This window comes from Phalacrocorax aristotelis, chromosome 3, assembly GCF_949628215.1.
Source record: "Phalacrocorax aristotelis chromosome 3, bGulAri2.1, whole genome shotgun sequence".
Classification (NCBI taxonomy): domain Eukaryota; kingdom Metazoa; phylum Chordata; class Aves; order Suliformes; family Phalacrocoracidae; genus Phalacrocorax; species Phalacrocorax aristotelis.
Window position 1 is genome coordinate 50,416,121 of NC_134278.1, and position 26,673 is coordinate 50,442,793.

The window sequence follows — 26,673 nt, forward strand, 5'->3', positions numbered from 1 at the left end:
CTGAATATATTTCTCTGATTAGACTTGTTTGGTTTTTTAAAACAGGAGTAGGGATAATCACTGTCTTGTTTACAGCTCTGCAGGAGACTGAGGTAAAAAAAACTCAAAGAGATGCACACTATTACAAACGCAAACAGCCATCAAATTGTCCAGTTTATTGATGGGAATTGAAAACTGATACAAAACATGCCCTCTTTGCATGTTGTATTTTACCCTTAAAATGTTTCCAACGGCATCGGTAGATTCCGAGAATATACTTCGGCTTTCAGCATGTACCTTTTATAAAGGTAGGACACAAAAGCCACCAACTTACTCAACACGTGGTCCCAAAATTGCTTTCAGACATTTTGTTTATCAAAAGACTCAGATCTTCTGGTGATCTGATGAAATAAAGGCTTAAAAATGTTTTAAGCCATTAATAAGTACGCTATGGCAGAGTCAAGAAAGTTTATGATTTCCATTATAATCTTGGGCATAAAAAGGCAACAGTCCTAAAAAAGCAGCCCTCCAGAACATATGGAATGCGGCAATGGGTATGATGCCAATTTATAATGACCAAGTTCAACAGATTTTTAAAGCTATGAATGATGTGAGCAGTATCACAGCAAAATATTTAATGAATACCACAGAACCAATCAAGTTTGAAAGTTGAGCAGATGTTGTTTCAATCAACAGAGATCTGTAATGTCAAATATACCAAAACATTTTCTAAAATAAATTCCTAATGCAGAAAAATTGATTTAAAGTTTGCTCCTAGCTAATAGTACCTTTTATTTAAATTGGACCCTAAACTGATCAGACAATACATAGCCCACACTTTCGGACATTTATAATAAAAAAGCTTTTATTTTCAATTGAAACAAATGCACCATCCTGCACTTGAAGGCTATAATGAGCCATAAGCATATCCCAAGGTGTATCAATGGCAACAGATTTGTTTTACCTCCACTGAGAAGTTACATAATGCACTCTTAATTGGTAAAGAAAAATTAAATTCAGCCTTCTCAAAGCTTCTGTACTGTGTTTCTTGGTTATTGTACAGTTCCACAGTCAGACCAAGAGTTTGCAGTGTGTGCAGATATTGTAGTCAATCAATAGTATTGTTTAATCATCATCATCATCCTCTTCCTCTTCCTCCTCAAAACTGTCTTCAAAGCCCTCGCTGTCCTCCTGGTCCTCATCACCTTCTATTGCTGTATCCCATTGTGGATGATTTTCTGGCACTGGTTTTGCTTCATGAACTTCCAGCTGTAATTGGACAAAGAAAAAGAAAAAAAGAAAGGCATGAAAAAAGGGTTATAGTCAATACACATCAGTGTGGGGGAAGAAACCCCAAATCTGAAAACCACCACTAAATTGACAGTTTAAAAAAAAAACCACACCCAAAAAACAAAACCCAAACCAAAACCAACAACTGCTTCCAGAAATAAGGCATGCCAGATTTTTGTCATTAACTGGATGTATCTAGGACTAAGCGCAGGGAAATGGCATGGCAGACCTCAAGGTATAAAGCCAGAGCCAACCATACTGCAGAAACTGAACGTATGTGAGAAAATGTGTATTGAAATACGCAGGCACTGGAAAGCATCACCAACTTTAGTCCCATTTAATCCATCATAAAATTGCCACTACTGGCATCAGGCAGAAACTGCTTATCCGTCCCTCCTTGACACTGTGTGAAAATCAGGACAGCTTGAATTCTTAAAGGTAACAGGATTTGGGAGGGGTTTAATTGCCATATGAAGCAGCTTGCAACATAATGTAAATATATAACAATTAAACATCACCTTCAATGGTTTAATCTGGTCCAATCCCATATACGAATCCGATCTTAAATAAACTGTGTACTGATAATTACCAGGCTTGCCTGGTGCTGGGAACTTCAGCTCTACCTACAAAACAGAATTCACGCCGTAAGTTCTCAGTGCTTTGAAATGACACGTTAGAACAAGTACCTGAGCACTCTAATGAGCAATAAATACTACTACAGAATAACACTTTTTTTAAAAAAGCTTTAGTTTCTTACAAGTGACACTTCTCTGAAAGCCTCTACATAATAAGATAGCCGCAGAAAGAGGCAGAATACTCAAGCACAGTACCTTCCATCAAAGTTGAATAACCATCGAGCCACATTTTTTTCTGAATTAGACCAAGTAAATTTACATTAAGTACAAAATTTCACCCTGTTGTATGCTTCCTAAATCTCAAAAACCCAAACAGGCAAAAATATTTAATCTGATGAAAGTATTAGTTTAACTCTACTGTTATTTGAAATTGAATATAAAATCTAGTTTGAAACACCAAAATACATCAAATCTCTATTTTTCAGAAAAGCAAAGAACACAGACAAAGGTTACAGTCTCAGAAAGGTTCATATCAGCCGAGGCTAATTAATTTGTCACAGCCTCTGCTTTACAGAAAAAGAATGCTTAGTATTTCTCACACATTTGATTAACTTTAAGAATGATCATTGTGTACAAATACTGATTTTCATCAGCTTTTGATATCAGGGAAAAACAAAACCATTCTGCAAAGAAACTTTAAAGTCTTGTTAAATTACTTTTTCTTTTTCCATTACCAGTTCTCACACTTAAAAGGCTCTTTACTTTTATCAGAGTAACATTTTTTCCATCTTAAGAGATAAGCATGAAAAATTTAAAATCTAAATTTATTTGCATACCATAAGACACTCCAGTAAAGTTTTGTAATACCCCAAAAGAAAATTCTTCAAATACTTTACCTCTTCTTTATCTTTTAGTGTACAAACATGATATGGCATACATATTAGCATCTGCTCCTTCCGGTCTGCAATATATAGCCACCACCATTCTTGTTTTTCCTTTTCATAAAAAAAAAAAAAACAAACACAACAAACCCAAAGCATTATTGAAGTCATGTAAAATGATGCCCCTACAGTTTATAAGAGGTAATTATGATTCACTGCTCCTTATAATACAAATTAGGTGGTTTGTGTTTGGTGGGTTTTTTTTTTTTAAAACTCTTGGGTGCGTATGAATAAATATATAGTATATACTGCACATTGAAAGCAAACAGGTTATCACAAAAGTATCTCTTGGTCTCCAAAGGCTTCACTCTGTATATTCAGCCTAAGGTACCATGTGCGACATGGAACTGTTCTGAAGAATTGTGTCTACTGAGGTTGAGCAAGCAACTTCATACAATATAATTCTACCGTAGGTCCTTTAACAGAAATCCAGCCTGGATGAAAAGGTCAGCACATAAAGCAAGGTATGCCAAAGACAGATAAAGTACTCTTCCCAGTAAACAACCTTTTTCAGGAAAGTATGCTTTGCCCCACTTCTCGCCCCCTCCAAAAAGTGGGAATCTGCTGAAAGTTGGCATTTGGATATACCGAGATTCCACTTCGAGGAAGCGTGAACTGCAGGTAATGTTGATATTTGTAAAGGATACCCAACAACTGCTGTCTATCACACACAGCTTTCAAAATAGCTATGGGTCTCAAAGGTCTTGCCGCTGCAGGCACTGAATCAGAATTCCCAAACCAAATGAGTGCAGTCATTCATAAAAGACAGCAACACCATACAAAAATAGTTTATCCCTCAACTGGAGTCAGATTTTTAAGACTGTGGTGCAGTTCAGCAGCACCGACACAATCATTCTCAAACTCAAAAGACTACAGACCTTCTTCATTTAACCACTATTCCTTTTTGGTTAACCCTCTGACACACATTTTAGGGAAAATCCACTTCGTTTTAACAGAAGCTGAAACCTTTGTATTGCAAAGAAGTTAGTTTAGTACTGCAAACAGTTTCTGTTCCTTCATTTCCTTAAGTCTTCTCTTTAAGAAAGTGAGGGGGGGAAAGACTACTTCATATTTATAGGTAATAGTCATAACAGCATAATCTTACCCATAGGGGGAAAAAAAAGGGGGGGGAAAAGCCACACCTTTTAGAGAACCCCAATCTTAGACTGTTGAACTATGCTTCAAAAGAATTTGTACCCACCCCTGACAGTCTGGTAACTGATCACGTTTATAACAGACTGGAACCCTGCCATTTTATGACAGTCACAAGTCAAGCTCCAAACCAGGAGGCCAATTTTTATGTATTTACACCAACAATGATCAGGTAGTTGCTTCAGTGTTCCATGAAAGCAGTTGTTTTATTTGATTTCATTTTAAATTTAACAGCTTTAGAAGGACTGAATGAAACTATACAGTGGACTTTAACACCACCACTGAGCCCCTTCCAAATTCCACAGGTGGGAAGCAAATGCTGGCAATATGTAGAATTTGAGGAATTTGTCTCTACTGAGAGAGTCAAAAGTTCAGTAGTTTTGGTGTGACTTTTTTTTTTTTTTTTAACACTTCAGAAGCCAGTGCCTGGTGATCTGAAATTTAAATAATGCAGGTTGAAAAAAGCTAAATAAACTCCTTTTCTCTTTTGAAGTGAATAATTGTTAATGCTAGTAATAATTATCATCGTCTTACTGAAATATTCAACTAGCAAACTATAGATTTACAACAGCAAGGCGCTCACGCCAGCAACCAAAACACCCTGATTAGCATGTTGAGTCCCAGGGCAGAGAAGTGTAAAATTAACTCAATATGTTAATGCCCATTTTACAGTGTATAAAAGTAAAAGCAACTGCACCGCAGTAAAGCAACAGCATTCCTTCACATATTTAGAACAACAAGCACTGAGAATAGGACAAAAACCTATTCATATACTATTTAAAACCACAATTTGTAGAACTATAAGAAGTCCTTTTTTCCAAGGGATTTTCTTTACGAAAAACCGTCCCGTGTGATTACGAGGCATAAGTTATTTTATTTGTAAGTTTCAACAATAAATATATTGTCAATCTGCTTGACAGCTGTAGCAAAGAATCATCTTATGCAGTCTTATGAAGTGTTTATTTCCTAGCCAAGGGGCCTCTAGGAATAGAAGGATAAACAGTATAAATAGGACAGATGAACAAGAACTATAGAAGCTAGATCCATTACAGAAATGGCTACTCACCATTTTGGGCCTGTAAGGACTCTGACCATAATAAAAAGCATCTGCACTTGTATCAATATGTTATTTTTGATATTACCAAAACACTGTGCTGACTTACTATACATTGTGTATGTTTCCATCACTCTCAATGGCAAGGAATATTATTTCTTTTTTTTTAGAACAAAGATCAAAACTGTCAACTGGGTTTTCACAAAAACTGGTAAAAAGAACAGCCAAGGGGGAAAAATACATACCAGAACAAAAAACATTCACCGATCTAACGCTCAAAGGAATCTATAAACTCTTTGGAAGTAAAGCTCCTGACCCCAAAGGGCCACTACTTTTTTTTTTTTTTTATAGAAAGGACAACTGTGCAGGAGTGTCGTTTTCCTCTCTCTTATTGAGTGGAATTTAAAGTTTATGCCTGTGAGAATCTGGCAAGCTAACAGGCAAGCGGGCAAAATGCCCTTTAACAGATGGGTGCAAGGTTTGGCATGCCAGAGAACCAGTATGTTCATGAAATTGGAACACCAGGGCCAGTTTCTACCTAAAAATGTCAAAACTACAATCTGTGCAGTTTCAGGATCCATGGATGCAGAAGATAATTATTCGGGAACCTGCACAGATTAAAGATGCATCTTTGGCAGAGTAATCAACTGCCCAAAAACTTACAATAAACAGTGTTAAGGCTACCTCGTGAGAACAATATTAGGCCCAGTTACACTTAAACATCTGTAAACAGAGATTCACACAACTACAGCATTTCATCCTTAACTCTGCGTCTCTGAACTGGCCATGACCACAATACACAAACTCTACACCGACAAAAAAAAAAAACAAAACCACTCGGAGAGTACAATGGATTTTGTTCTTCAGACATTGCAAATCAACTATCTGAACATGGTCCAACTGCAGCTACAGCACTAAGTACAGCTGCATTCAACTTTCAGGAAATCAGTGAAGAGAGGCTGGAAAATTTACAACTGCAGTACCTTGAGATAATACGTGTATATCTTTCAAGTTCAAGTATTCAGTTCAGCCCTTGATTTATTTTTTTTTAGCATAGTACTGTATTTAGGTTTTATCACAAAACCCATTAGCAGCTTGATTACACACAGTTGAAGCTTAAGAAGCTTCGTACAAAGTATAAGCGAAGTCTCCGATGGAGCCCTCAAGTGCAGTAAAAAAGAAATACGAGTTGTTAGCATCCCCGTGGCACTGGGCATAGCACACACTCACTGTTTGAGCTTAGACTGATGACCAAAGCCAGCTGTCTTCGCAGCAAGAAGATATTAAGAGTCTGCTGCATATTTGACATGATCTAAGGCAGCCAGAGGAGCAGAATGCCAGTACACCTTTTTCTGTTATGCTGGTGTACTGCTGGAAGCTGTATTGAGAGTTGGAAGGGTACCAAAGATCTCCGGAAAATACAGCATTAAGATCAGCCATTACAAAGCTAGATGTCATGAGGCCACACAACTCTCAGCTAAGGCCTTCAGGAAAACAATTTCTTTGGTTTATTTGTGTATCTTGTCTGGCTCCTTAGCAACAGGTCTTGCTTCCCACATTTTGCTTTCTAATGATGGCAGAACCACATAAAAACAGCAGGAACGGTATGATCACAAGCATGGGGACAACAGAGTATGTGTTGCACATGCAACAAGCCATACAGCTTATAGACATAAAGAGCCTTGGGAACTGAAAAGAGCGCAAATATACACAGTATCTTCCTTTTTTCTCATGTTTTCCTGTTCTCCTGTCTCACTTGTCTCCTTTAAACCACAGGAGGAAGCGTAAGTCTTGCATCTTGCCTCTCCATTAATGGAGATAGCGTGTGATGAGAGAGAAGAGATGCTGGATTAATTCCCTAGTCAGACAGCAGGGAAGCAAATAAAACCCTCTGAACCACTGGCTTGGAAATAAAGTGTGGCCAAATACTCCTTCCTCCTGGTTGCAATCTGGTTGCCTCCCAAAGACCTAACTTACTTGCTCAGAACACAAACCCCATGCTTTGAAAAATCCTGTCTTTTCCAAGGTTTCATTGCTGTAATGAGTTTTCAGACACCTATTGAGTGCTTAGCTGCTGGTATAATAACAACTGGTGTATCAGAGCATACTTTCACCACCAAAGGCTGCAGTAGACACCTCAGCCTATCTACTATACTGCGTCAGTGCTCTCAAATATATCCATTTCTCTGATACCCATCCACACCTGATCTTGTATTTTCAAACTCTGTAGGAAAGATTGCGCCACAATTGGCTTCCGCCACTTCCAGACTACGCTGTGGTAGAAAGACAGCTTTGTCAACCCCCTCCATCCTCCACAGCTGCACGCTGCGTCGCCACCATGCTGTTGCATTGAGACTTGAAGTCAAGTAGCACGCCAAAACAATCTGCTGATCCAAATGACCCCCAAACTCTCCTGTCTTTACTGTTAACACAGGAGGGGTCAGGACCTTCCCTGCTCACAGGCGCTTGCAGTTAGATAAAGACCAAGTAGTACTCTACCCTCAACTCTGTATTAGAGCCACTGCTGTGCTTGCACAATCCATAGCAAAAAAAGGAAAAGGACCACAACTAGATCCTTATATACCTGAAAGATTCAGAATGAAGCCTATCTATATGCAGCAGATGAGCAGAAAAAAACCTTTACCATTATTGCTATCAAAAAGGAACCTTAAATTCTAAACAAGTTAGCAAGTCTCTGGGAACTGGATAGAAATAATAATACATTACAAGTTTTTAGAAAAATATCTGAAGGAGTTTAAGAGGATTTTATAAATTAAGACTTTTCTTTAAAATAAGATTAGCAATCTTCAAGTATTAGACTCAAAAGCCCAGTCTTTACAGTAAAAATATTAGAAGAGCAATTAATTAGTATTATATTCATTCTCATGTTACACAACTGTAATGTTTTCTGTTACTGACCTCAGGAAAAAAAAGACTGTAAACAGGATGCGTTATCTTTGACTTCGTTTCAAGAAGGGCTCGTTCCTTTCTCTGTATACTTTGCTGTAATTCTTGCCACTCCTGTCAAAGACAAGTTTAAAGAGTTACTGTGCACTGGGCATCTTTTGCACTTAAAAAAAAAAAGAAATTTTAGCCCATGGAAATAATACATGTGACAAGTTCTTGTGCTACACTACACATAAAAGTGAAAGGCATACAGAGATTAAGTTACACAGTACGATTAAAAGGAAAAAAAAAAATCAAGCAACAGTAAAACTAAAGAGACCATTCATGTAAATTTAAAAACACCAAAAACCCAAAATACAGTTCTGCAGGGCTTACACACGTTCTTCAAAATTCACCTTCACAGCACTGCCTCTAAACGCTCACTACCTGAGCCGTAAGAGTCCTCATTACAAGCTTGATAATTCTTTTCCCGTTAGAAGCTTATTCTTAGCCTGTACATGACTTCCAGCTGTCACTCTCCAGTTTTCCACTGTAAGACCTGTGGTGCAGAAATCGTCTACCACCACAATGCCTTATTCTCAACTACAATTTCAAATTACTAACTTAATGATTAAGTTACTGGAGTTTAGTAAGCACATGTACAAGTTCATTCAACTACTGCACGCTTATAGTATGCATTGTGCAATATGCAACAGCCACTGCATGTAAAGAACAAAGTTCAAAGCAGAGTTTATCTCACGAAACCTGCAGGAGCTACTAATCAAATTAAGCTGAAAGAAACATTACCATCTCTCCCTGAAGTTCAGCTATTTTTCTCATGTCAGTTTTAAGTTTTCTGCCTATGCTGCAAAGACTCTTCACTGCTCTGAAACAGACTTGCAATGACAAAGCTCTTACGCAGGAATGAGGGCTGAAAACCTCCGGAAAATTGGTATTACTCCTCCATGCTAGTGTTGCCTAGCCTGAGGGGATGCTAGAGGATTAAAATGCATTTTCTCTCAACCCCAGAGGCAACATTACCCTTCAAGAAAAAGTAAGGCTTACAGCTTCATCATCTTTGTTTTGCTTCTCATCTTGTTCTCTGTCAGAGTCTCTGTCACTTCCATCATCTTTTTCACTTTGAGAGTCCCTGTTTGTTTCTTCTTCTTCAGATTCACTTCCTTTATCAGAGACCTCCTCCTCCTCTTCCTTCGCAACTACTTCCTAATGGGAAAGAAAAAAAACCAACCACCAAACACCTCTTAGTTTGTCTGCATTATTGTAGCATGCAGCATTCACAGCACCAGTTTTAAGGTCATAGCCCTTATTTCCTATTTTGATCTACGCTCTTCTTGTGTCACAGAGTATGTCTACAGCAAAGATTAATCCTTTTCACCTGATCATGTGCTAAGAGGAACAGGGGGAGCAATTTTCCTTCTCTATATGTCACCCGCAGCACAAATAGGAGAAAAGAGTATTCAATTCTGGGGTCACATTTCAAAAAGTCGTAAGAAAATTAGAGAGAATATAAGAAAGTACCTACAACATAGCTCATGAGGTGGAGAAAACACCATGCAGCGGGAGCATAAAGGTAATGAAGCTACTTAATTTACCAGAAGGTCTCATTTCAGTTTTTTCCTTTAAAGGAGAAGTAGAAGGTACAGAACAATTCACCTCCCAGAAGGCAGCATAACAAGAATTTGTAAGAAGGGACTATGAAGCCAGACTTCTAAAGTAGTAGGGCACAAGTTTAAGCAGGCCACTGGAAACATTAATGTGGTTATTCCCTGATTATTTTACCAGTAATTTTTAAATGCAAAGAAAAAAATGCTACTTTAGGAGATACACTTTACAAGAAGCATAGAATGAAATGTAACAGATACAAAAAACCCCATCAGATTAGTAGTGATAAGCTGAACAAAATATTAAAATATCAGTGAATCTATGAGCTACCCCATTAGCTTGTTTTTGCTTCTGCTGTTTCGGTGGCTGCAATGAAGGTGGTACAGGTTTCTTTTTCAATGGCTTCTTTTTCTTTGATTTTGAAGCTTTCTTGGTTCCTTTATTCTTTTGCTGCCATCCTTTGCTCTTAACTTTGTTGACATCTCCTTGCTGTAAGAAAGCAATATTTAAAATATTTATTCTGTTTATTGAATCTGAGGCATTCACTGTTCCTCGAGCATTTTAAGCTGAGAACCAAAGTTAGAAAGCATAGCTCAAGAGACACTTCAGTAGGCATTTCTCAGGGCAGGGTGGCAATGCTTGAGAAGCACACAGTTGGCAACTCAAGATCTGAAAGGAAGTTCTCTTTAGCCACCAAGAGGAACATTCATTATTCACTTACCCCATCTTCTGTTGGTTGCTCCTCTGCTGCACATATAGACTGCTCCTTTTCAAACACTTCCTAGTTAGAGAAAGATGTGAAAACTATTAATGCCTCTCTGTACCAAAAAGCAATTTATTATTTTTTATTTGAACTTAAACTAAATAATCTTAATCAGGTCTTAAGGTTTTACTCATTATGGCAAATTCTTTTATCAGTAACAAACACAACAGGGGAGTAACAGATCAAAATTAAACACTATTTTGAACATTTGGTCTAGGATTTTTCCATCACTAGCATTAGAAATTTACTAACAACATGTCATCTTGGTCCAAAGACTCTACTTGTTTTATAAAGCATAGAAATCCTGTATCAGAAAAGCAAGCCGTAGTAAAATGCAAATTCTGCTCTGGTTGCCAGAGCATTAAAAACTTCAACAGCTGCACTGCTACTCAGGGACACAGGACAACAAATCAAACCAGAAATATGAAACGTTAGGACAAAACACAATGTTAGTATTATGTAGACTAGAACATCTCTATGCAAATGGAATTTTCTCATGCATTTCTTTCTTCAAAACACACTATATACCATTTTTTAAAAAAATTCAGTCATAGGGAGCTGTCCTGTATAAAGATGGCAAATATGAGATACCACCACAAAAAAACCAGCATCATGTATAAAAGGCTAGCTCTAGTTTTTAGGTAACGTATCTCAATGCCAGACTGCCTAGTGGAGTTCACATAGAAAACATCTTAAGTGAGTTTTCTATATGCTGTCAGACATTTTAATTAATTCCTATGTATAGTTCAACATGCTCTCAATTTTCAGCTTCCTTCATTTTTAAGATCCAGCAGAGTGATACAGTGCTTTTACTTTCTACCTACTGCATCCTCAGTTATCGAGGTGATACATGCTGAAATTCCACAGCGCTAACACGATACTTGTACGTACAGACTGCTTCTTGATGAACTGGCTTCAATGGCTAGTCTGATCCTTAACTGTAACACTCACACTTGTATGCCTTACCTTAGAGGCTAATTCAGACTTTGTTTACCAAGACAATTATCTGAATAGTACAGATGCAAAAATTGACACTGTAGGCTTTGTTACGTAAAAGTTTGTTTGCTTTCTGTGCATTAAGTTTTTTGTTCAAAGGTCATTACTACATTTTAAGCTAAAAAACAAGCACAAGCCAGAAGTTTAACTACTAGGGTGTAGTAATATTTTGGTTATGCCACACTGATACCCATTCAGCAGTCCACTTCCTTCATGTGGCACTGGTGTACCTCCTTGATGTTAAATTATGTACTTCCTGTGTTCTGTTGGACTGAGTTTCTTTCATAAAAACCTGTCTAAAACACCCAAGAGATCTGAAACATTATGAGCCCACATAAAGTGAAATCAAACACTGTCCTAAGGACTTGAGTGAATACTTTATTCTAGTTCAAGAACTAAGTTTCTGAATGTCTCTTTTCCTGTTATTTACAAACCTCAGGGCAGTATCACTTGCCATATTCTTTTACTGTTCCCTAGACAACTGCAGTGGGTCAGGCTGAACTTTGGTTTGATTCCAGGAAAATTTTCTCATTCAGAAACAAAAACATAAGGGAGGATTAAGAGCACGAGTTCTCAATTTCAAATCTTAATTTTACAGTTATATTTACAAAACACTATGTTAGCTTGCAAAGAAAAAATGCCCGTTTATTAGCATAAACTTGCAGTTACTCTGAAAGAACAAGTATTAAGAATACTTACTGCCATGGTCTGTCTTGTCAGTGTGACCAGAACAGTGACAAGAGAACCTACTGTAATATTGTTGCTGTCTTCATCATCCAAAACTAGTGTAAAAGAAAAGCAACACATTTATTAACTTCTTTAAAGCCTTTTTTCTCCACGACACATTGTTTCTGCTACGTCTAAATAAAAGCATAAAAGTTCCAGAATTTTTAACAAAAAGTAATTTCAAAGTATTATTTAATAAAGTCTTTTATAACCTCAAATATACTACCAGGATAAGGGCTGGTAATTCAGCAAACTATAAAACAGCAACACCGAGTTTGAAATTTTAATTGCATGAAAGTTAAAAAATTCAAAGTTATAGCTGCTGTGGGAACCATAACTCTGTAATATCGTGCACTATATATTAAAGCATAAAACTTCAGAAACATGAAATACCACACATGACCAAAGGGACCCTGTTATATTTGTTCTGGGAATCATAACTTTGATTCTCCTGACTTTCATATGATTAACAACTCAATTTCAGTTCCACATTAACAATCATGCATTTAATTTTTTTTTAAATAGAAGGTAAAGGAAAATAAAAGAACAGCAATGATTATTTTAACTAAAACATCAAACATAAAAACCACAGGAAAGCCACTGAGGAGTTTATATCTCCAATCTATGAACTGAAGAATGTCCCAGGTTGGGAAGGAACAGAATTATATCCCAGTGTAGAAATTCTATTTATTCCTGCTCTGAGAAAGCAGTTTTACTATTCACTAGTTTTACAGATATATTTTACATAATGGTAATACTGAGCTAAATAGGGAGGCACTTGCATTGTTTTATCCTCCACACCACGTCTGAGTACAGTTGTGTGACAAATGAAGACTACAGGCAGAAAAGGGTTGCTTGCCAAAATATGGGAAGGTATTCCAAGACTGAATTTTAAGTAGATTAGCAGGACTGTGTACAATCCTGTGCTACAATAAGATAAAGCCTTTTTTGTTTTTAAAAAAAAAAACACACAAACAACATTTAGAAATACCAAGATTAACAGACATTTGCTTCCTTAGCCGATATTTGCATTAACGTTTGCTTCTCACAGAGGACCGCACGTAAGACAAGTTAGAAATCAGGCTACCCAAACAAAACATTTCACGTTTTGAATTTGATCATTGTAACCCCAGTAGCAACGTGCATTAGAAACAAGTATTAGAACAACCTTTCAAATATCTCACACTCACTAGCACTGATCTTCTACAAAGGAAAGGGGACCACAGAACCAATTCACTTTCCACTGAAATGGTGTCTAACAGGAACTGCTTAACAATATACGTAGTCTTCAGAGAGGAAGAGCATTATATATTCATTGAAACAGTGCACACAAAAGGCAGCTAAGCCTAGCATGGACAAATTCTGCCAGGTATAAAAACTATATAAGGACTATCACAAAGAAACCCATGAATATTTAGTCATCAGGGTCTCCAACTCAAAATCTCACAAAGGACTCTCCATGCTGGGGTAAGCTGAGCATAAATTCTGGAACATGCATAACTTTTTAAGATAGCTAATAAAAGTGGTATTTCAACCAGAATTCCACATTGCTCATGAAAAATTAAATCAACAGATGAAATATCATAAGCTCCTGCAGGAGAAACTACTGCTGGCTTGGGAATCTGTGAAATGTTTCAATGTACTTTATCTCCTCAGACGATAAATCTCATGTACAAGAGGCCGCCACTCAAAAAAAGTACGTCATTTCCAGACCACATAAATAACAGTGAGTTGTGTTTCAGCATCCTCCAAAAGCTTACTGCCAAGAGGCCATCAAAGTGTCAGAAGAGCGACATATACAGAACAAAAGGACCTCCCACTCACCCTGTGGTTTTATGTCCATAGTGACATATGGAAAGCTGCCAAGGACAGCCATAACTTCATCATATTTCTTATCTTCTAGGAAATGCAGTAAATTGCGACGATCGGAACCCTTCAAACTCACCAAATCCTGAATACTTTTGATTTTATACTGAATTAAAAAAAAAAAAGAAGGAAGTCACATGGTTGCAGATTACACAGTCCACAAATAAACTCTTGATAATACATCGCTTGTGTTCCCATGTCACTAATACATACACACCATTTGATTTGTTCTTATAAAAAAAACTCATATTTTAAGGAAACCAGCGAGCATACATTTTGAGAAACATTAAACCAAAAAGATTGCATTCAAACCTACTAAATAGCACTGCTTTCAACATCAGTGTGTTCCTTAGTACGTCACCCCTAGGAAACTGGATACATTTCTTATAAAACTATTATTTCATACAGCTTTTTCAGAAAGCTGAGCCAAGAAACCTTACTAATCGGGTTCTTTATTTAGATAGAGTACTTCAGTGTTTTGAGATTTACATTAGCAGGAACAATTAAGTACAAGTTACTTTTTTTTTTCCATACTGAACAGCAAACAAATCTAAAACCATTCCTTTAAAGATTTATTCTTTTAGCTCTGCTCTGCAAAACAAACATGTTTGCCTGAACACTTGATTACCTCACCATTAGAAATGTACCTATTTTATTAAAAATAACTTCATGCATCCAGATAGGCTGATCATACCTCCAATCTAGGGGACTGTATTTTTGAAGAGCTCAATCCATGGGAATCACATACAGACAAGCCTAATCAATTGGTCTCTTCCCTCTTTCAGGGTAATGACGGGTGGGTTTATGAGATAGGCAAATTCTTTATTTTTTTACTTAGCTACACTGCACATGTCAAAAATACATCTAAAACTGCACACTTTTTTCTATGCTTCCTGTATTTTAGGGCTGGATTAAGAAAAGTAAGTGTTTGATGATACCTATAGGAGAATGATTCTTTTACTTCAGCCAAAGGAAAAGACTACTTGACTATTTGATGAACAAGCATCTCCAAAACGTGATTAAAAATGCGGTACTTAAGAATTCTTTATCTTCACACTAACACAGAAGCATTTAAACACCACCTAAGGCTGCAGTTAAAGCTAAAGAAAAAACACTTCTGTTAGATAAAAAGAATATTTTTAAGATTGATCCAAATTAACTATTGTAATAAGGCCATGAAAAAAGTCGACCGCTTCTACTGTAAGATAACTGCTTGTATCTAACTAGGCATTCCTAGAAGATATACTACAGTCAAACAAACAAGCAGGTTTGAATATGGAGATAGTCAGTAAAACAGAATGAAGAAACATATGTAGGTATTCAGACAAGACTATTCTTTTTTGTCCTTAAATTCTACAAATACCAACAGTTGCCCAACTACAACTACACAGCAAAAGCTTTATAAAGCATCCTCTTTCACACATAAAAGATCACAAAACCTGAAATACTTCTCACAGTAACTGATATTTTTTTCCCTTTCAGGAGCTCCCCTGTGCTACGTTCCAGATGTATTTTCTGTCAAACTAGATTAAGAATGATGTAAAGCCAAACAAGCCAAAAAAACCCACCAAGTCCCATATTCCAGCCACGTTCTAGAACACCATCAAATAGACAGTACTCTGTAATAAGAAAGAAACTGTTTCTTCTGTTTGTGAGGTCAACGTAGACTGATCTTTTATATGTATCAGATCTATGATCTTAAGTCCCACCTCCTAACCGAGATGGACTTTAAAGAAACAAAAAGCACACAGATCATCTAGCAGCTATTGTACTGAATTCCCGAAAAATATATTTTTCTTCTCTTAGTCAATTCACAACCTTGCTTCCTTATAGGCACATAGGTAAAAGTAACAGAAAGTGTTCGAAGGTGTTACCAAGTATCATCTGTAGTTTTATACCTTTTTATGATTGGAGACCCGCCTAAGATTGTCCTCTTCAATGTGAGGCAACTGCAGCAGAGGAGACTTGAACTGCTGAAGTCCCTGGACAATCATCTGAGAAAGCTTCATGCAATTTTCCAAAGATCCCAAAGATGGAGCACGGAACTCCCTTTCTTGGGGAGAATGAAACAGACAACAACATTTTAAATTTTTTTTCTTCTTACACTTTTACCATGTATACTTGTATTACAGAGTACAGAAAAGCTTGTTTTCAGCCACCCAAGCAAAAGAAAGAAGCATCTTAAAACATTGAGCATAATTAACCAGGCAGCCTTTTTACTCTCACTGCCGTCACATAGCTCAGCAGACATTTTCTTCCCCCTATTTAGGCTATCAAAGCTGAATACTAAGAAAGGGAAAGACTTCCATCTAACATTGACTCAGGGAACAACAGCACAGTATGTCTGTAAGAATTGTATAAAAACTCCATCACTTAAGTTTAAAAAAAAAAGCAGCATTAAAACCAACTTGGTTTAAATTTGTATATTTTATATATGTGTGTGTATAACATGTTTAGCTCTACTTGATATGCATATCATTAAATATAGTTTATCATTAAGCATTAAACTTCAACACAATACATTAAGATTTTCATCTTGATATGAACACAAAGGTAGCAGCCTATTACATGCAAGAAAAAAACTGTAGGTATAACTGAAGCTAAGCAGGCCATACAGTATTACGCCAGAAGGCAGTAAGAATAGCTGTAAAAATATCAAAGGCATCGCTGTGTAAGTACACCTAAAGGTTAAAAGCGGTATCTGAGCAAACATCTATTTGACTTTTCTTGTAGGAATTATAGACAATTCCTTTAATATTTTAAAGTACAGAAAGGTATATGCTCTATGTAATTGAAATCATTATAAGATACAAGGAGAAAGTCTTAACAAGAACAGATTAAAAAAAACAGTAATACTTTCATCATGTCTGCAAAGAAATGAAAAAGCAAAGCAGACTGATTTCCACAAACTGCTATTTAACTTTGTTCGATAAACCATCCGTTCATAAATAAGACTTCTCAAAACCCTGTTTAGAAAACTTGTTTCAGAATTCCCCCGCAGCTCAAGAGCTGCTGCAAGTCTGGAATTGGCAATGTTCAGGTCACCCTATATATACTTTGCCATGAAATAGAAAAATAAGTTAGATCCTCTTCAGAAAGCCAAGAGGAATTCAAGCTACTTAAATCTTTTTCTGAACTCATATCTGGCATACAAAAGAACTGAAGACAATTTTAAACATGTGTTACAGAAAGCATCTGTAATTTACAATGCCTGGCATTTTATTTAAGACTCCATGTATTTTCCTGTACTTTAAAACCTTTTCTGAGAAACAATCAACCTTTGATTACCTTGACTGTTACAGGTGTATTCTGCATATAAACATATAAAAATAAGTATGAATACAAGTATCTGTGTACCTACACAAATATACTCATGTAAGTATACGAATATGTATGTTTGGTATGGACATATTTGGCTGCTATATTTGGGACACTACAGTGCAGCGAAGAGGCATCTTTCAATAGACTGATAAGACAGACGGTCAGAAGGAATATGCCCACTCTGCTAGGGCCGTGTTGATTGAGCTTACCACACCATCAAGGCCATTAGAGATGTGGATAAAAGCAGGTTGACTTACACCTGGGTGAGAAGGCAGGCAGGCTGTAACCTGCGCCTGACCAAAAGGGTACCAAAGCCAAAATTGCTGAAAGTTTAAGTGCCAACAGCCATGTATTTTGATCAAAAGCAAATTTGAATTTTAAACTATTCTACAGACAAAATATGAAAAGGTAATAAATCTGACAAAAAAAAAAAACCAAATTTGTTGTCTTCAGTATGGTGTCTCCTTCCTTTACACCACTACCCTGCTGCAAACTTATAAGCAGCTACTAGAGGATGTTAAATGCACATGAAAGATCACTCTACCACCTCTGTTCCACCTGCCCCTCTCCCTTCCAATGGCCTGTTTCTTCATTAATTATGGTAGGTGATTATATTTATAACTTTGCATATCAAATTACATGCCAGGACTTTTTTTTAACCCAGTGTATTAATAATACTGTGAAGATTATATGCAATGCAAAGAGAAAAATAACACAAGAATGGAATTGAATGGAACTATCCAGCTAAACATACTGATAAGTAATAAAGATGTAACTTCTACCTTTCAAAAAGAAAAAAAAAGTAATGGAAAAACTAATTTCTCAACTAAATAGCACACAGTTTACTTCACATCTTACCTATCTTCCACCTCCCCTGTGATTTCTTTGGCTGCTGCTAAGGAGAGTCACGGGAATTTTTAAATTAAAAAATCCCACACTGCAAACCAAGTTAATAAAAGAATCCTAAACATTCTCTGACAAACTACCTTTTGCAGGAAATTCACCTGGAGCTTTGAGACCACAGAGCACTATAGTCAGTAGAAATCCTTCTCTTTCTTAAACCATTGACGACTCATCCAAATGACAGTAGAAAAACATTTCAACAAAGTTGGAAAATATTATTTTGGTTTCCCAAAAATAACACAGGAGTTTATATTCCCTGAGAGTGGATTTGAGGAGAGTATAGCTTTTAACAACACCCAACTGCTCCCGCCATAAAATGAATGCCGTTACTGCACGTATTTTGACAGCTTTTGCTTGTCAAAGTGCACAAGACAAGATGACCTTTAATGTAAGGTCATAAAGTCATCCAAAACATATGACATTGAAGTAGTCAATCACAAATTTAAATGCAAACCATAGTTGCTTGAGATGGAATGGTATACACCTGGGTCAAACCACAACCTCTACATTACACTGCAGCTTCCAACTTGAATTAAGAAATGCACTTTGACTGGACAGCTGACTTGATGCCTAACTAAAGCACGTTCCATGTTTTTGGCAGCAAACACCTCACTTGGCAGGGCAGCTCTCAACTTATGGTACTTAAGGATGATCTCAAAAAAGCCATCAAGATAATTTAGACCTGCTGATTACCAACTACCAGTTTATCATCACAAAACAGTGGATGCAAGGGATGCTACAGAGCAAAGCATATTTTCAGGGAGCTGCACGTAAAAAGAAAGTCTCTCACACTATGTGAAAATCAGGCAAGAGCGTGGAAGATATTTTATCCAAAGGTAGCTCACAATTGCCACATTTTCCACCAGGCTGGAAAAAACTTAGCGGTAAATAAAAACTGACTGGGCTGAAATGAAAACCGTATCAATTTTGCTTTTATGAAAGCAAATTAAAACTGTTTCTTGGAAACAGCAAATCCAGATAATAACGAATCCAAACTCATCTGCAAAGAATGACAGCTCTGTTAAAAATTAAGAACCAACCACAATTAAACGACTTTTATGCCAAACCTACATTCTTTCATGACAGGTTGTTTCTAATGGGGCTTGATAAGAAAGGCACTGTCCATGGCTTTTATGAGAATGCATAAGTAGCCCGAGGTACCCCTTTTTGCTAGCTGGGAGGCATGATGCTTTTCCCTGTGGAGGGCTCAGACAGCAGAACTTCATAAACCTCATTCTGTGATGTGCTGTTCTTAGCATTTCTCACATCTCCTTCAAGAACAGCTGATACTGGACCAGTAGTTGAATGCTATATGCACTTTTTTTTAAATTAACTAGGAAAACAAAGTGCCAAGATTCTAAAGATTCATCCACAGTGCTTTTCCTCAAAAGACTTGATTACGAAGTATGCATAAATGCTTACAGGTATTTTTAAAAAAAACGTATTATTCAGGATATTTGAAAGGTGAATGCAGCACAAAATGAGACTCCTCAATTTGAGAGGATGAGACCACCAATTTAGGTTTCACAAAATAAGATTTGTCCCCAAAATACTTCTTCGATTAATATTAACACACGCCATCATCTTTGTAATTTCACAGATCAGGACTCCTGAACATCTGTGGCTAATTATAGCATGTGATAATTTTATGAACCTTGTCAAGGCTGCTTTAAGTGGAAATTAGAACTAAACCCAGAAACACCTGTAGTTAAGTTTTAAGCTACTTAAAATTATGCTAAGATGACAAATACACAAACTTAAACAAAACAGTCTCTCAAAAATTTCAATGCCTAACTTCACTTTTACTCATATCTTCAAAAAAGGCCAAACAATGACACCTTTTCAATTTCCAGTTGTTTCCCAGCAACAGTCAGCAGGGGGGCAAAATTATCTCTACATGTACGGTCATCAAACATAGGGTCAACATTTTGAATTTGCTAGGTGATAAGTAGCAAAAATGGTGATGCTCCTTCAGATCAAAGACCAAAATTCTGAAACGGTTTACTTTCAAGTCCTCAAATTCATTACTGTTGGCCTGATGGGCAACTGTACAGTATCACCTTCCCTTCAATGCCTTGTGCTGGGAGCACTGGCATGGAACTCAGAGGAAATGTTTGGTACAAGTTTCTGAATGTTGCCATTTTAAAACATTGGAAATAATTTTGAGAAAACCTGCTGAAGACATACCACACGAATTCTCAGCTGTGCCTATGGTACACTTCTGTTTTGAGTTTTTCCTAATCTATGGAAGTAACTTCTACATACAGGATGACAACTACACTTTCTCATCCACTTTCACAGACTAATTGAGGTTGGCAGGGATCACGAAAATCCCCAGAAATTGTTACTCGTAGAGGCTGTTTAAGTTTGTTTCTTCAATAACCATCACTTCCATTTCACATGCAAATGGAAAATGAGTTTACACTATTGCCTTCCAAAATATTGTTTCATTTTTTTATTTTAATTGAAGCTAAAACCTAAATTTTCTGGAACTTCAAAGCAGTTTATTGAATACACTGCACCTGTAAGCAATCATTTTACGGTCAAATTAAAAAGGTATCTCCATGTACACACAGAACAAGAGGAGAACGACCTCAAAGTAGCTGTTCTGAAGTTGTAAAGTATATCTTATATTCTGTTAAGTATTTTATTTCAGCTTTTACAAGAAGAGATATAGATGTGTTTCATTTTTCAAAGACTTCCAGTTCTGTTGCATTAAAAAAAGTTTCTGGCTGTAGTATTTTGGTTTCATTTTGCACAAGTGAAAACAAGTATTTGTTAGTTGACTAATATATATATACATCTTAAAAGACATCTTCTAGAGGTGTGAAGTATTTTTATTTAAAAATATCCAGATTAAAAAAAAAGACAGACGCAACTGTATTTGGCATACGAAAGGGCTTAGAAACAAGTAAAAGATGTCTTCACTCAAGTGCTTTTCATAATCTGCTATAATATGTGGACTTGGCCCACTGAGCTAGCAAAGCTTAAAAATAACAACCACCAAACAAAACAGAAGAAACACCCAACACCTAAAACAGCTACTTAGCCTTTTATTATTTTAATAGTTTAATAATTAATTTCATAAGTTTCACAGCATTAGTTTCCTCATCTTAAATCTGTACTGGAGATACCTCTGCAATTTAGTTACAGTATAAGTCTGAAGAATATTCTTAAAAACACATCCAATATCCATCCACAACTGAGCTCTTAATATGATACTCATTAATAAATATAATCTAATGTTAGGTGAAGATTACTTCTGCAATGAAAAATATGGCTACTGTTTCCTTCCAAATTTCAAGCTTTCTCCCCAGCAGTATCACAGACTAGTAAAGACAGGGTTTAAGAGAGAAATAGAAATTCTTCTTTCTAAAATAGGACATGTAAGCCAGCATGCAACAGCCTTATCTGCTCACATGTCCTCTCCTTATTTTGGTTATGGAGCACAATTTCTGGCACCACTTGCAATAGCCCTGGGGAAGATCTTCCCCAAAACCATTCTTATTAGGAGGCTAACAATGCTTGTTAAAGGGGTTTTGGTCTAGTAAAGATCAAGTGATGAGTATTATTTGATGGCAAGCAAAATGGTCCCCAGTTTGGCATTAAAAAAATGGCTTGCCTATGTTTGTTGCACTAGCGGAATGAGATCAAAGTCTTTGTTTCTTTACACTACAAGCAACCATCTTCAGCATAATTGCCTTTTTACAGTAAAAATAAAAAAGCTAAACAATAAAAAAACCTATTACATTTCAATTAATTTGTTAATTCTAGGGCAATTATGGCAAAGCACCTGCCACTATGTGTTGGGGGGGAGGGGGGAAATCTACATAGCCAGCTCAACAGCACAGGAACCAGAAAGGGAGATATATGACCAACACACAAAGAAATGGCAGCAAAGAAATTAGCCAAAACACAAGTGACACTCGTCTCAGAACAGGAAGAACTGTGAAAGTGCAAATTAAAAGACAGATTAATACAAGGTTCAACAGGTCTTAGATACTAAGTGCTTTGCCACCAAAATGGACCAGAAAGAAAAGGTTTTCAATTGCATTTAAGGAGAAACTTTTAATTGCAAAAATTACAAGGTGAATTCAAGATTTCAGAGTAGGCCTTGGCAGCAGCAGCAGCACCATTTCAATCTTCAAAACTGAGAGCTCTCTCGCTACAGCGAAAAAAGCAGAAGTGCATTTAGGCATTTCTAAATATCACAGATTAAGTTTCCCACCAGAACCGGACTTTATGAAATACTGCAGTGAAGAATAATGTTTACTAGTTTTAATTACACAGTTTCTTTCCTTACCTTCCCGGCTTCGAGCCATTATTATTAGCTGGCAGATCACATTAATCATTTCTTGAAGTAGTGCAGGACTCTTTTTCAGGATAAACTGCTGATCTGCAAAGACATAACTGGCTGCAATTATGCTGCACTTCTATAGGTGACAGTTTACATGAACTGGACGTTTAACAGTTCATTCTATTATTCATTTCTATCCATTCTTGTATTATTGAAAATAGCACTTTATTCACATTGACACATCCATCTGTAACATTCCCTAACAAAACATGAAAGAGCAAGTGCTAAGAGGCAACACAAATTCTGTGTACCAGACAAGCAGCTTCAACACCAAATGAAATAGTACTTGCTAGATCCATCTAAAAAAAACCAGGATGGCACAGATGATTAACCAGTATTATTAAAATAGCATTAATTCTTCACGTAATCACAGGTTTAAAAAAGGATTTTTAATTTTAAGTGAAACACCGATTTCAGGGAAAAACATTATTTGCCAAGTACTAATTACTTTTGAATACAGATCTGTGAAGTTCTAAGTACAAACAGTAACTAAGTGGCAAGGAAAAGGAGGTATTTTCAGTGGCTATTTAAAACTGATCATTTTTCTTTTGAAAGAAACTGAAAAGTTTGAACCAAAGCATCTTCACTGTTTGTTTGGTTTGAGCTTTTTTTCATTTGCATTAAAATATAGAACATCTCTCAAGTTTGCTGGTCAGCCTAAGAAACCATGAGTTTCATGGTTGAAACTTAAGAACCACATTTAGAAACATTTCACTTTGTATATTTACAAGCATGAAAAGTTAGAAAACACAAAACTGAAGCTCACATGTAAATGAGATTTTAAAGTTCTAATCTTGTCACCCTTGCTCTACATAGTGGGAGGTGGGGAACCAAAAAAATAACCATGAATTAAAATGTTACAGAGCAATATTATGCTTATCTTGGATTTCTTTACTCTGAAAAGCAAATATACCTCACGTTTAACTTTTTATTCTATTACAAAGAAAAAAATTTATCAAAGTCACATTTGCAGCCAAAAAGCATTAAAAACTAGGATATTAGTATTACAGGTCTATCAAGAGAATGGGAAACTGCTAAGCAAATGTTTTAGAAATTCATTAAAGTTGAAAAATTAAGTACACTGCATAGAGATTACTGAGTAGAGATCCATGCAATCTTCAAAAAAGTATGTTTATGAGTACTGTAGCATGCAACATGTTGCCCTGTTTCCAACAATATGCAGTTAGTGGAAAAGCCGTTACCTTCTTCAAGGACCTCAGGAACTTTCATCCTGGCAAGATGAGTCAACAGCAGAACTCTGGCTTTCAGGCTGTAAGGGTAGGTGAGTGGAGGCTCATTCTTCTTTACATTTATGCCACCAATTTCTCTGATTAGCTAAAATATAATAGAAAATACAAATAGTATTTTAGTGCTGAAGAACAACAAATACAAGAAAACAGTTTACAAGGAAACAAGTTACATTCACAAAAGCAAGCCTTTAAGCAACTTTCCCCAGGAAAGTTCTGTAGAGATGAACATTAGCCATTTGTATTCATAACCCAGCTCCAAAAACCCAAAAAGTACCTTTAAATGTCTTGTTTCAATGTGGGGGTGAGGAAGGAAGTAAAGATTTGCACACAGGAAGCTTGCCTTGAATAGTATTGGGTAAATTTGTGCTGACACATAAATATTTTTTAAATCTTATTTTATTGCCAAGGTTTACTAGATTCAACCATATTTCTATGGTATTTATATTAAACTCAATATGCACTAGCAACAGCATCAACATAAGACCTTACACCCATCTAAGACCTAGCCAGCTTCCTCAGAAATAGTGTTAAGTATCACAGGAAGGAGGCTTATAAGCCTCAACTCCCTAGTAGGCTGAAGATCAGTATTTTAACTTGTTTATAAACAGCACCAACTTGAAAAAAGCGTGGTATCATTTATTCTGGATGACCTATCTTGATCCTGACTAGACTAAAACACACAGTTCAAACAGGTGTCTCTCACCTGCATTTGTTGAAGGCCCTGGAGGGAGAGGCTGCAAAGCTGAGTAACAGAAGCTCATAGTTTATAAGAATCAATACATGGCCCAGAAGCTTCACTTTTTAGGTCAACAAGTCACCTGAGAAGAGACTGAGGTTCCAAAGTCTCCAGGCACAAAGGGAAGTTAGGATATCAACAGCCAGGCTACACTGACTTTTGACCAGTCTTTCTCTACACTTGAAAAAAGATCTTCTAAAAAGACGTTCCTTAAAAGCACATCCTGGTAAAACACCAGACTAAGGTGACTGAAACTTTGATAAGGAAACTTTTGTAAAAGTATCAATACTGGGTTTATGATAGAACAGAAATAAAAACACAAACAATTATCATTGCCCAAAAAGCAGGACACACTGAAAAAAAATTATTAGCAATACCCTTCTGTATTGATGCTTTGGAGACTCGTGCTGCCAGTAAAGAACAAAAGTTCTTACTACAAGTAAAGAACACAGATGACACTGATGACTGCAGCTTTAGGAATGGAACAAAATCCAATAGTATAAAATGCAAGGTCATGCACTTGCCTCCTAACAAGACCTGCAGCTTGAAGATGTGAGCTTGTTAGCTGGAAAACAGGGGTATATAAAACAATAGAAATCTGGAAAACGGCAATCCTGCATGAGTTGTATTAAACCACCATACGAAACAGCTGTGGAAAACAGTATGCTGAAGGTTATTCCCTGCAGAAATACAAGATTAGCAGTGCCACCAACTAAGGCACTACTAAGACTCAGCATGAAATACTGTGCACAATTCTGAGCAGACAAAAGAAAAAATAATGTAAAATTTAGAAATACATCAACTGGGGACAGCACCCTATTCAGCATGTGGCAGGATGAGGGAAAAGAAGAGCCTTTTGGGAAAGAGGGAATTAAAAGACAGAAGCTTTTCTAGTTTAGCAAAATGAAAGCAAAAAGACAAGAAGCCATTGCTTCTGTCTATAAATGCATTCAGGATACACACAGGAAGAATCATTCAGACTTAAGAATACTGATGACAAAAAAACCAGATATAAATCGGTCACAAACAAGACTAACCACTAGAACAGCAAGTTCTGGAACAGCTTCTCAGTGGGATAAGGTTACAGGAGGCTTGACTGGCTTTTAAATAAAGAATGATTAAATGTGAAGCCCTTGCACGATGCCAGTGCTTGCAACAGCACAGCAGAAGAACTGATGGTCAAGGCGATCTTTCCCAGTCATGCTCTCAAGCATAATGTCTGCTGAAAAACCTCACCTAACTACTACTCCAGCTCCTCCTCTTGAAGTCCACAAGATGACAAAGAATTTGTAAAAGAGACAAAGACAAAATTAAGTAAAGAGGTATCTCAGTCTATTTTCTTTATGTATAAGACATGAAAGTATGTTTATGACTTGAAAATCATGTGCATGCAAAGGTTAAATCTGTGAGACTACACCCCCTCATTTTGCAAACTCAAAACATTTTAATTGGAGCATTTTGTATACTGTGCTTTAAACTTCTTAGAACCGAAGTGTTAGTTTCTGATAAATAAGAATTCAAAAAACTCTACTAGCAATAATTATTTGCTACATAATGCATTATGGCATCTCTGTTAGGAAGATCGAGTGGAAATGAAAATAAAAGGCAACTGAAGGGGAACTGACATTCAGGGAGGAACCTTTATAATATTTAAATAGATTATTAACTCAGACATTAGATAATTTTATTTCAGTATTAACATATTTAACCAGATCTGTCTTACTGACTTAAAAGAACTTCTTCAAACTGTGATCACCTCCTTATACGTTCAAAATTTGTAAGGACTGACAATCGTCCCTTCCCAAAAAACCCAACCCAGCAGCTTATATACTAAACTGACTCCATTTAAGCTAAGCATTATGACCAATTAATCTTTAAAAAAAAATTAAGTCAAGTCTAGCTTCTAATTTCTATTTCTGAAGAGACCCAGTTGCATCTCAACAAAATTAATGCCTTGAGAACTTGAATTCTGTCATCTGGTCACCTAGAAGCGCCATCTCCCTCTTCCTTTGAAGGGACAGTTATTTATAAAACACATCGTGATTTAACTAACCTGTGGTATCTGAATGTTGTCTGCCGGTCTGCTCGTAGCATCTTTATTGTACTGAGGATCAAATTCAGATGCCCCTGCTAAAACCATAATAAGCCCTGCAAAGATAATTGGGGACAGAGAAAATGTCAGCAACATCCTATGCCACTGAGTGATTTCTTCAGAATCCTCATGCATAAAACTTATTCCCACTTTTCCCCCAACA

At 36.6% G+C, this 26,673-nt stretch overlaps 1 protein-coding gene across 1 annotated transcript in view; it reads right to left on the reverse strand.

The window, feature by feature from the left end:
- Window positions 1-826: 826 nt before the first annotated feature.
- The window catches only part of SEC63 (SEC63 protein translocation regulator), a 61,299-nt gene continuing 35,452 nt past the window's right edge, over window positions 827-26,673 (reverse strand). The window contains exons 9-21 of the mRNA XM_075087403.1: window positions 26,472-26,566; window positions 23,635-23,767; window positions 22,379-22,471; window positions 15,750-15,904; window positions 13,810-13,957; window positions 11,959-12,041; window positions 10,222-10,281; window positions 9,831-9,989; window positions 8,943-9,101; window positions 7,911-8,012; window positions 2,741-2,839; window positions 1,788-1,892; window positions 827-1,248 (exon numbers count right to left, since the gene is read on the reverse strand). Of these exons, the coding sequence (XP_074943504.1) occupies window positions 1,105-1,248; window positions 1,788-1,892; window positions 2,741-2,839; window positions 7,911-8,012; window positions 8,943-9,101; window positions 9,831-9,989; window positions 10,222-10,281; window positions 11,959-12,041; window positions 13,810-13,957; window positions 15,750-15,904; window positions 22,379-22,471; window positions 23,635-23,767; window positions 26,472-26,566 (1,535 nt within the window). The 3' untranslated portion in view covers window positions 827-1,104. The remainder of the gene's footprint in view (window positions 1,249-1,787; window positions 1,893-2,740; window positions 2,840-7,910; window positions 8,013-8,942; window positions 9,102-9,830; window positions 9,990-10,221; window positions 10,282-11,958; window positions 12,042-13,809; window positions 13,958-15,749; window positions 15,905-22,378; window positions 22,472-23,634; window positions 23,768-26,471; window positions 26,567-26,673) is intronic.